At 37.0% G+C, this 10,491-nt stretch overlaps 2 protein-coding genes and 1 pseudogene across 2 annotated transcripts; 1 reads left to right on the forward strand and 2 right to left on the reverse strand.

Annotated features, from left to right (window-relative positions):
- Positions 1-5: 5 nt before the first annotated feature.
- Positions 6-3,360, reverse strand: LOC106365989 (protein DETOXIFICATION 46, chloroplastic). Its single transcript, XM_013805516.3, has 14 exons — positions 2,682-3,360; positions 2,333-2,427; positions 2,142-2,250; positions 2,008-2,063; positions 1,879-1,934; positions 1,664-1,802; positions 1,459-1,596; positions 1,309-1,377; positions 1,100-1,210; positions 886-1,014; positions 728-805; positions 542-613; positions 370-432; positions 6-263 (listed from the first exon to the last, which is right to left on the reverse strand). The coding sequence occupies exons 1-14, from the start codon at positions 3,127-3,129 to the stop codon at positions 165-167; spliced, it is 1,662 nt and encodes a 553-aa protein (XP_013660970.3). The 5' UTR covers positions 3,130-3,360; the 3' UTR covers positions 6-164.
- Positions 3,361-4,305: 945 nt separating this feature from the next.
- Positions 4,306-6,481, forward strand: LOC106368818 (annotated as a pseudogene).
- A 396-nt stretch (positions 6,482-6,877) lies between these two features.
- LOC106365236 (B-box zinc finger protein 18) lies at positions 6,878-8,407 on the reverse strand. Its single transcript, XM_013804684.3, has 5 exons — positions 8,093-8,407; positions 7,661-7,757; positions 7,455-7,570; positions 7,204-7,380; positions 6,878-7,124 (listed from the first exon to the last, which is right to left on the reverse strand). Exons 1-5 carry the CDS (start codon positions 8,183-8,185, stop codon positions 7,044-7,046), a joined length of 564 nt encoding a protein of 187 aa, XP_013660138.2. The 5' UTR covers positions 8,186-8,407; the 3' UTR covers positions 6,878-7,043.
- Positions 8,408-10,491: the final 2,084 nt, after the last annotated feature.

Genomic DNA, 10,491 nt, shown 5'->3' on the forward strand with positions numbered 1-10,491 from the left:
TAAAAGATTGAATGCATGGCCATTTTGTATCACAGATTTTTTCCTTTTTCTTTTTGTTCATCAAGAATACAATATCAAATAGAGTGTTCATTTGATCTACAACAAGCTGTTTTCTATTCCCTTTATACTTTTTTTCTTGTGAGGTACGTAGTGGACTTTCTAAGCTAAGCAGCTTTCACTTTCTCTGCATATCTGCTTGTATCTTCCGAGTAAAGCACACCGTCCCGCGATAAAAGACGTATGAGGGCTAGAGAAAACCGAGCCTGCAAACAATTCAAGTTAACGATTTAACAAGAGCAAAAGATATGTGTGTGTGGTTTGGGTTATATGGCTTATATGGCTTATACTAAAGGTGTATATCGTTTTTACCCATTGGAATCCCACGAGAGCGTACCAGCAACCTCTCAACCCAAATCCTCCATTGCTCAGAAGCTTTTAGTCAATTATAAACAGTCAATGCAAAGAGGAGAGAGAGTTACATATATATATATATATATATTATAATTCAGGAGAGTGAAGCAAAGAGTGAGAGAGTGAGTACCATAACTGCAAGCCCAGCAACGGCAAAGCATCCAGTCATTGTCAAGCTGATATATCTAAGATCTCTTCCAGCCTTCATTTTGAAACAACAGTTTACTTCTTCTTTAGGATCAGGTTTGCACGTAAATAGCAAGCACCTTTAGATGGAATATCTGAACTAGACTGAGACATAGAAGTCCAAGCTTACCAGCAATGTGCCTTCAAGACTGTGAGTACTCGGAGTGGCGAATAAAGCAAGAAAATATGGTATTATGACCGTGTGCATCTGTCACGATAAAAAGAAAAGTGTTTCAAGATGCCATGTACACACATTAGACAAATTGTAAAAAAAAAAAGAAGTAATACCTGGAACGTGACAGCCTTGTCATGTGTAAAGATGCTAGGGAACAGCCAAGGAATTGCTGTGCCAATGGTTCCCACTACTATTCCTAGTGTAGCGCCGATGATAACCAGTGACTTCAGAAGCATTCTAGCCTACATAAAACAGTAGGCAACTGTAAAAAAAAAAAGATGTATCAATGGTTTCAGCTGAGGCAATTTTCACCAATAACGGACTTACTTTAGGCAAATTGCGGTTGATTCCAAATAACAACTCAGGCATAAAGGACTGTGCAGTTTGAGAGAGAGGCTCTCCCCAAACCGTACACATGGTATATGTCTGAAGCATAACCTAGAGAGAGAGAGAGATCAAAAGAAGTTAAACTTACTCAAATAAAAAAGACATGGTTAGTGTTGAAAAATATACAACAAAAAAAGGACATATATCACCTGATGAGCAGCTATGACGCTTGTACCCATTGATGTAGCAAAGTAGACAAGGAGCGTATAGAACAGAACCTAAAGGGAAGAAAAGAAAAAAACAGACATATTCAGATATGATAAAGAGACAGATCCTTGTTGCAACTGAGTGTCGTCTACCTTTGACATCATAGTTATAAACACTGGTGCAGCGAGCCCAAAGATCATCAAGAGTTCGCTTGGAGAAGGAACAGAGAGTGAGAAAGCGCTGTATCCTTTCTTGTTCAACGCGTCCATCATCATATAAGCTGCAACAACCTAACACATCGTCGAATTAACACCATATTTGCTAAATTTACATGGTATTTAACTTTCTTCAGCTTACTTGTGAGACCATAGTTGCCCATGCTGCACCTGCGATACCGTATCCAAGAAAGGTGCACAAGACAATGTCACCAACGCCGTTTATTGCACTAGCAACTGCCAATGCCTTTAAAGGTCCCCATGAGTCTTTCATACCAAGACTGAGACCAACAAAAAAAAAGAATGTTAGACCATAACAACAGTGAGATACAGTACTATTAATATCCAGAGGGGAACCTTGCACTTTGAGCAACCCATCCAATGAGAACAGCTGGCCATGCTAAACCACGAATCTGAGGATTGAAAAAAGTGCAATTTTCAGATTTACAATGACAAAAAAGGGTGTATCAAGATAAGAGTATGAACCTGAACATAAGTATTAGCAGCCGGGACAATCTCAGCATTCTTTGCCCCTGTAAAAGCTGAAAGAAGACTCAACAGTCAACAGTACTGTTGGTTTACTACTAGTACTGATCAGCTAAAGTATATCTTTATGGTACCAGTTAGTGCCCAGGAACCAAACAGTCTTGTGAAGACCATCATCATGAGTCCACAAGCCAAGCCTATGAAAAGCAAGATGGATATCTGATGTTGTACTTCATCTTTATCCTGCAATAAGCACTACTATACCATTAGGAAGTTGATGAATAAACATATATCTGCTGAGGATTCATTGTAATAATAAACTGACCTGACGAGCGAGAGAGGTGGCAACAAGATTTGAAGTGGCAACGGAGAGGAACATGAAAGTATAACACAAATAATCACAGACGACGGTTGCAGGACCTGTTTCATCCAAATACTGTTAGAACGCAATCGCATCAAATGCTTCAGAAGCCTTTTAGTAAACCAAAGACATGTCTAATAAAAACAGAAATCAAGAGAAAGCTAAAAGCTAAAAGCAAGCAATTTTTGATTAAGTTGAAGACAGGAAAGGTTATTGCTTTTCCAGCAGAGATAAACACAAACGGGTCCACTAAGGTAACACAAATAGATAAATAAAAGAGAGAGAGAGAGAGTCTGTTTTCAGAGAAGCATACCTAAAGCAGCTAGTTCAAGGGAGCTTCCCTGACCAATCACAGCAGTGTCAATGAGACTCATCAAGGGACCACATAGCCAGAGTCCAGCAGCAGGTCCAGTGAACATGACTATCTCTTTCATCTGCCCCCAAATACTCTGATTCGCTATATCATCCACCTTCCCTTCTTCTTCTTCTACTTCTACAGAAATTGCATTCTCTACTCCAAGCTCAATCACCTCCTCCTCCTCCGGAATCGACCCATTTCCATTGACTCCACCAACAACAAGCTCCTGATTCGGACTTGAGCAGTTTCTTCTAATACACCTCAAATCCAGAGACTTTGAGCTCCTGAAACTCGGGAGTGTAGGCTTCCACGGCGGCAAAGTGACTGAAGATCGGAATGGTAGCTTGGGGTTAGAAGAAATCGAAGAAACTGTGAAAGTTACGGTTTTGCATTGAATCTGCATACTTTCTCTCCTTCTTCCTGCTGATCAAAAATCAGAAGAAGGAAGAGAAAAAAAACAATGGCGGCTTGAAAGGCTTCTTCTCAGATTAAAAACAACAACAACGCACCAACTCCCACAACATTTTGTAAGCATTCGGTCTAATGTTGGTACAATTAATTGGTTATCGAAATTGGATTCAAACCATTTTTTTTTTTTAATATAAAAAGAAGCAAAATTTGACGGCCCAAAAGCAAAGAGGACCAAAAATGATTTAGAAGTATAAAAAAGGGGAAATTTTTGATAAGGCAATGTGTGACGGTAAACCAGTCCAAGTGTTGTTGTCGTGTCGAAGACAGAGGACAAGAAGATCTTAATATGCATCCAGTCACTAATGGCCCCCTACTATAATGATTCCAGAGCTGGGTAACACGCAATTTGCTAGCAAATGTTTATTTCGTGTTCCTATTTTTCTTTAACGACGAGAAATATAGACTTATGGGCCTTTTTTAGTTGAGAGCCCATTTAAATGAATTTTGTAAACTTCTGTATATTAGGCCTGAAAGTGAACGAGCTCCTTGGGAGTTGACATGGCAGCCTATGGATCGTTGATGTAGACTTCACCATATCTGATGAAAATCTCAAAACTTAACCTCAGCCTTTAAAAGTGCTAATAAAAAAACCATTTTTTTTTAATTATTAATAATCGCCCAAACCGGAAATTGGTTAATGACGTACAACGGTTAAATCTAAAGTAACCATTTTAGATCTCTATCACTGCCTCAAAAACTCATCTAAAAATATAAATAACTTTATTTTATGTTAAACTTTTTGTGGACTTTATAGATTTCCTTTAAACATGTGGACCACAGTCTCGCTTTAAGCTAAGAATTTTTTTATGTTAACGGATTATTTTCACTAAAAATTTAGAGAAAATAATTAGAAAAAAATCCTCCCTCTTTTATTAGGGAAAACATAAAAAAATTTGTGATAATAACAATTCTGAGACGTCTTATAAAATAGAAAAAACATATCAATGTATGATTATAGTTCTTGTTTTTATGTATGTTTTAAAAGTCTTTGGGTAATTAGCATTCAACTAAATATTATCGTCCACGTGGCAAATCATCGTCAGCCGGCTCACGGGAACCTCAATTTCCCCATGCGTGTGTCCTATATAACCACTGAAACGCATGATTGTTGGTAGCGTATTTAACAGTCTCAAGTAGTCTAACCAGAAGAAGAAGATCATAGCAACAACAATGGCTTCAAGCTCAGCGTCTCTTCTCAAAGCCTCACCGGTGAAATCTGATTGGGTTAAGGGACAGAGTCTCCTCATCCGTCAACCTTCTTCCTCCGTCACAGCTATCCGAAGCAACGTATCACCTTCTGCTCTCTCCGTCCGTGCCGCCTCTGCTTACGCGGACGAGCTCGTCAAAACAGCTGTAATCATCATATCAAAATAATTATTCTCCAAATATTTCTTTTATCCATTTGTTCAGTTGTTAATATGATTGGTGGCAGAAAACAATCGCGTCTCCGGGACGCGGAATATTGGCGATGGACGAGTCAAACGCGACTTGCGGCAAGCGTTTGGCGTCGATCGGGCTAGAGAACACGGAGGCTAACCGTCAGGCTTACCGGACGCTGCTTGTGTCAGCTCCAGGATTGGGACAGTTCATCTCCGGAGCTATCCTCTTCGAGGAAACTCTCTACCAGTCCACCGTTGACGGCAAAAAAATGGTCGATATGTTCTCGTCGACCAGAACATCGTCCCTGGCATCAAAGTCGACAAGGTACTATACTACTACTGTATATCACAAACCTAGCTTTAGTCATTTCGGTTTAGGTTCGTTCACGTTTGGAAAATTTAAAAATTTCGGTTCGGTATAACCTTACAGAGTTGGAATGAAAATTGGTTCGGTTTGGTTTGATTTATTCGTGGCGGAGATGATCGTTGGTCTGTTCTTTACTAACCAATTTTGGTTTAATTTTGATTAAGTTAAAGTTTGAATAGAACCTATGAGTGTGATGATGAAAGTGGCTAATGAGTTTTGTTATATAAACAGGGTTTGGTGCCACTTGTTGGGTCTAACAACGAGTCATGGTGCCAAGGACTCGACGGTTTGGCCTCTCGTACCGCTGCTTACTACCAACAAGGTGCTCGTTTCGCCAAATGGTACGTTCATATTCTCTGATTACACAGAGACTTTGGTTGCATTTTATGCCATAAGTAAAAAAAGTGTTTTGATTAGGACTCTCATAGTCTCATTTATTATGATTAGGCGTACTGTTGTGAGCATTCCAAATGGACCCTCTGCTTTGGCTGTTCAAGAAGCAGCTTGGGGACTTGCCCGCTACGCCGCTATCTCTCAGGTACAAATACATTTCTAGATCCGCTGTGTCTCATCTACATTGTTTTATATACTTATGAGTTGTGCGTTTGCGTCATGCAGGACAGCGGTCTGGTACCCATTGTGGAGCCGGAGATTCTGTTGGACGGAGAACATAACATTGACAGGACATACGAGGTTGCAGAGAAGGTCTGGGCTGAGGTCTTCTTCTACCTCGCTCAGAACAACGTCATGTTCGAAGGTAACACTTTAAAAATGCTCAAGGTTGTGGTTTCCATGTAAACAATGCAATACTTTTGACGACAGGCATCCTCCTGAAGCCGAGCATGGTTACTCCTGGTGCTGAGTCCAAAGACAGAGCTACTCCCGAGCAAGTTGCTTCCTACACTCTCAAGCTCCTTCGCAACAGAATCCCTCCTGCTGTTCTCGGAATCATGGTATGTTTTTTTTTCCTTGCAGATCAAGAAACTAGTAAACAAGACTTGAACCAGTGATTTTGATGTTATTTCATCTACGTACGCAGTTCCTGTCCGGTGGACAGTCCGAGTTGGAGGCGACTTTGAACCTGAACGCAATGAACCAAGGACCGAACCCATGGCACGTGTCCTTCTCCTACGCACGTGCGTTGCAGAACACTTGCTTGAAGACATGGGCAGGCAGAGAAGAGAACGTGAAGGCGGCTCAGGAGACACTCTTGACCCGTGCCAAAGCCAATTCGCTGGCTCAGCTCGGGAAATACACAGGAGAAGGTGAGTCCGAGGACGCCAAGGAGGGTATGTTCGTAAAAGGCTACACCTACTAAGCTGTTCCGTTTATCAGAACTCAAAACTTGAGCTTGATTGTGGTGTTTGAGTAATATTATAATACTCTTATGTGACTAAGTTTTGTTTCCTTGTCGTTACTACTAATCCTAATAAATCAATAATTGAGTTACGTCTGCTCTAATTGTAAGACACTCAAAATCTCTGGCTTTGCTAGCTAGTTATGAAACTATTGTATAAAAGAAGTTATGCTTTTCTATCTTTTTTCTCTCTCTGTCTAGAGCCCATGAACCACAACAGCTATTACAAGAAAAGGCATGTGCTTTAATGGCTACACCTAATGGGAGATTGCAGCCAAAGGGCATGTGCTTTAATGGCTGTACCTAAAGAGTGCGATCAGATATAAATGGTTCTCACGATGATCTCTTAACTCGAGCCACCAACACATGTTCTTTAATACCTACACCTACTGAAATAGTTATTAAGATTCTAGTACTTTCTCTATCATAGTGGTGTTCTGAATGTGACAGTTTTCTTAACAGAGACTTTCATAGTTTCATTTGAGACATTAACTATGAAGAGTCGCTTATACGCAATCTCTTCTAAGCTTTGTTATCTACTCAATCAATCAATCCACAAAAAGAAAAGAGATCCAGAAGAATTAAAAAAACCTTATTTTGTTTCAGATCTTTTTATCTTTATCGTTTCCTCTGAAGCCTTTTAAGCTAATTTCTTCAAAAACAAAAAAAAAAACATAATGCACAATAGTGATATTGTTCTTGCATGCCTACATACTTCTTACTTGATCTTAGTGTATCTGTGATCACTCTCTTTTAAACGTTCCAACAGGTACAACGCCTACAGGCTCGTGGTTATTTGTGCTATTTACATCGATACCTTGCTCCTTAAAAAGAAAAAGGAAAACAGTTTAGACATAGACACCGTATAGAATAGTTGAGAGCCAAGATTAGAGAGACACGTACTTGGTGATTTGATCCAGGCTCATGTACTCTTTGAGGGTTGGAGTTGAGATCAATCATGTTATGATCACCATTCCCATTTGATTCTTGACCTCGACCTGATGAGGAGACCTTTTGACGGTTTGCTTCCTGACACCTTAGTCCCAGATCATCTGCGTGGTTAGGCTTATCACCTGGAAACTACACAACACAACACACATTGTAGAGGAAAACACAGACTCAAGATCGCATTTATAAAGAAGCGGATTCCAAACCTCAATCCTCTGTCTTAGCAATAGAAAGCGCCTGTGAGTTCTCTTGCCGCCAACATGAACAACCATGTCGCATTGTAGACAAAGAGAAGTACCGTCTATCTCACAGTAAAAGAAGGCTGTATAAAAAGAAAAAAAAAACATCTCATTAAAAAAAAACTTTCTTTTTACTAAACAATAAAGTGAGAGAAGAAGAAAGGGAAGCATACCAGGTGCATTTTCGCATATGTCACAGCTTGGCGCATTGCTGGGATCAGCCAAACCTACACGGACATGTCGGCTAGCTAGCTTGTTGCACATATGAACCTGAAGACAAGTAACATAATGTTCTCTCATTCTCTTATAATTTATATGATCCTTCCTGTTGCAATAGAGTGTTTCACCACAGATAATGCTCAAAGAAAATTTAACATTTCTTTTGAATCAAATTTATCATTTTATTCGAAAAAAAAATGCTCAAAAGAAAAATGCAAATTCTGAAGACATACATAGTAACATAACAAGATGAAGTTACTCGATAACAATGTAAAGACAACTAAACAACAACTTTTTTGCCTATAATAATAAAGTCAAACTTTTTTGCATTGGTCAAGAAAAAATAAACTGTAAACTAAGAGTTTTCAGACAAGTGGGTATATTACTTTTTCGTCGCAGGAGCAACAGAGGGCAGCTTCGTCGGCGGCGCAGAAGACTATCGCGGCGGCGCTCTCACAGGCATCGCACAAAATACGCATGTTTTCTTATTTTTCTTTCGAGCTCACGGTTCCAGCTATGTTTGAACTGTGAAGAGCACTTTGAAAGTTAGCATCTTTTTGCAAAAACCCAGATTCTGATTGTTGACCGGGGAAGAAGAAATAAGATTTGTAGGATGAATGATGATTTAATTTGAATCAATCTCTTTCCTTCTTTAAAATATTGAAGAGACAGAGAGCAGCTGTCTATAAATTATGATGGATCTCCACACGCTGAAAGTAGATATTTTATGTATACTCGCCCTCTCCCCCGTTTACTTCATTTTTTCTGTGGTTGATATTTTTTTTTCTTTTTAACAGCGAAATCAAATATTTATTTATTATAATATTTTCGAACAATAATTAAATTATTTTGAAATAAACAACTACTAGGATAAGACCTGCGCCTTGCGCAGGGTAAATTTATATGAAAATTATTTAAGAAATATCGTATGGAAAATAAATTTATATTATTGATCGAATTAATATTTGGCCCTTAAACAATTTTTTAAAACTTTTTTTGTTAACTACGTAATTTGTTTACTAATGAACTGGTCCTATTTTTAAAAATATTTTAAGACAAAAAATTATTTATCACATAAAAACCTAACGTTTAAGCCGAAGAATCTCATGCCTACTATTTGGTTACAATGAAACTATGTCAGCTCCATTTTATATCATGATTTAGCAATTTAAAAGTTAATTATGGTTATGAGAAGTTTACGTTCACTTGTCAATACTATATATCTTCAATATTTTTCTCATTTTTGTGTCATTTTAGTTATTTGCATTCAAGTTACGTGACAACTCATCATGTCACTTTTTTAATTAGTACAAACTACAGGTTCTAAACTTTTTAAATGTTTCTCTATTAATATATAGGGGATGTTAAACCATTGATCATTAATTTTTAACATAATAATTTTAACAGTTTTAGTAATTTTGTCATTTTTAAAAATTCAAAATATAACATATACGAAAAAATCTATATTTTAATTTCATAGCTAATTTGATTGTTTAATTTATTTTAATAATATAAAATTAAACAAAAGCAATGGATGGGATATAAATTGCTATCAAATCTTTATTATTAGAATCATTAATTGTCATAATATATATTAGTCATATTTGGTAATTCCGTAGGTTTTATTTAAGGAAAGAAAATAAAATAGTAATTGTACACTTTAATTAATTGTATGATTAGTTTAATGAAAAGTATAATATATACTTAATTGGACCAACATATTTTCTAAGGATTCTGAATTTCATTTTGGTGATGACACGTGGCTACACTTAAAGGTTGTAATGTTTCTCAATTAATATATAAGGGATTTAGAAAAGCAAATCATAGAACATAATCAACATATTATAAACCATAGCAGAAAGAATACTTCAATCATTTTTACTTTTATTTACCATTCCATTTTTGTTTTTGTAATATATTGGATTGTAAAATTGGATTTTTAAAATTTTATTGAAATTCTTTCAAATGATAGTAAAAACCGATCACTAATATCACATAAAAATATCATGTAGTAATTATAAGATGAGAAAATTAGTAAAACAGTTTTTCTAATTTCCCAAAATTAAAGCACTCATCTCATCTTTACACGTAGTGAAACCATGGACCAAATAAACAGAGGTAAAAAACTATTAATAGTGGATAGTGGGAGATGTTATATTTAGTTTAACCCAAAACTTATGTTTTACAGTATATAAATTTGATTCAAGTGCATAACATATAATGATATAATTTGATAAATAATTGAAAGGTCAGACGTAAGGACAAAAAGAAAAACGAATCTAAGCTTAGGGTCGGAATTAGGGACCCAATGGTAAATGAGAAACTTCAGTAGACAAAAGACTCGCAAGTGCTGTCTCCTTTGTTTTATAGAATGTTCTAGTTCGTCTCTTCTCGTCCATGGAAATGTCTCTATGTCAATTCCAATTTGTTTTTTAATTATCTGAACAGAAATAGAGTGTTGTACGATTGGTTAGATTTAGGTAATAACAGTGAAAAATATTAGTATGAGGAAAAATAAGGACCACACAAGAAATTGAAAACAGAAGGAAGGACGGTAGGGCTAAAACTGTCGACAGCCATTGAAATCATTGGTGGTGAAGAAGTAATTGTCGTTTCTAAGTTAGCAGGATTTGTTTTTTTTCCAGTTTCCTATTATGTCCCGTATATTCGATTTTGACTAAATTCTAAAAACCAATCTACTAGAAAGATTTTTTCTGTTTGCGTCGGCCTAGATATTTATAGAGTTTAACACTTTTATATTCGGAATGGCCATCACATTTCATCT

The sequence above is a fragment of the Brassica napus genome, chromosome A9, assembly GCF_020379485.1.
Source record: "Brassica napus cultivar Da-Ae chromosome A9, Da-Ae, whole genome shotgun sequence".
In the NCBI taxonomy this organism is placed as follows: domain Eukaryota; kingdom Viridiplantae; phylum Streptophyta; class Magnoliopsida; order Brassicales; family Brassicaceae; genus Brassica; species Brassica napus.

Bases quoted from the DNA above. Each gene is read 5' to 3' on its own strand.
- LOC106365989 (XM_013805516.3), bottom strand. From the start codon at position 3,129: ATGCAGATTCAATGCAAAACCGTAACTTTCACAGTTTCTTCGATTTCT. The intron at 2,251-2,332 runs GTCAGTTTATTA...TGCTTATTGCAG, and splicing joins CCACCTCTCTCGCTCGTCAG to GATAAAGATGAAGTACAACA. The intron at 1,378-1,458 runs GTAGACGACACT...TCTTCCCTTTAG, and splicing joins TTATAACTATGATGTCAAAG to GTTCTGTTCTATACGCTCCT.
- LOC106365236 (XM_013804684.3), bottom strand. From the start codon at position 8,185: ATGCGTATTTTGTGCGATGCCTGTGAGAGCGCCGCCGCGATAGTCTTC. The intron at 7,571-7,660 runs GTATGCTTCCCT...CTTTTTATACAG, and splicing joins CATATGCGAAAATGCACCTG to CCTTCTTTTACTGTGAGATA. The intron at 7,381-7,454 runs GTTTGGAATCCG...TGTGTTGTGTAG, and splicing joins TGCTAAGACAGAGGATTGAG to TTTCCAGGTGATAAGCCTAA.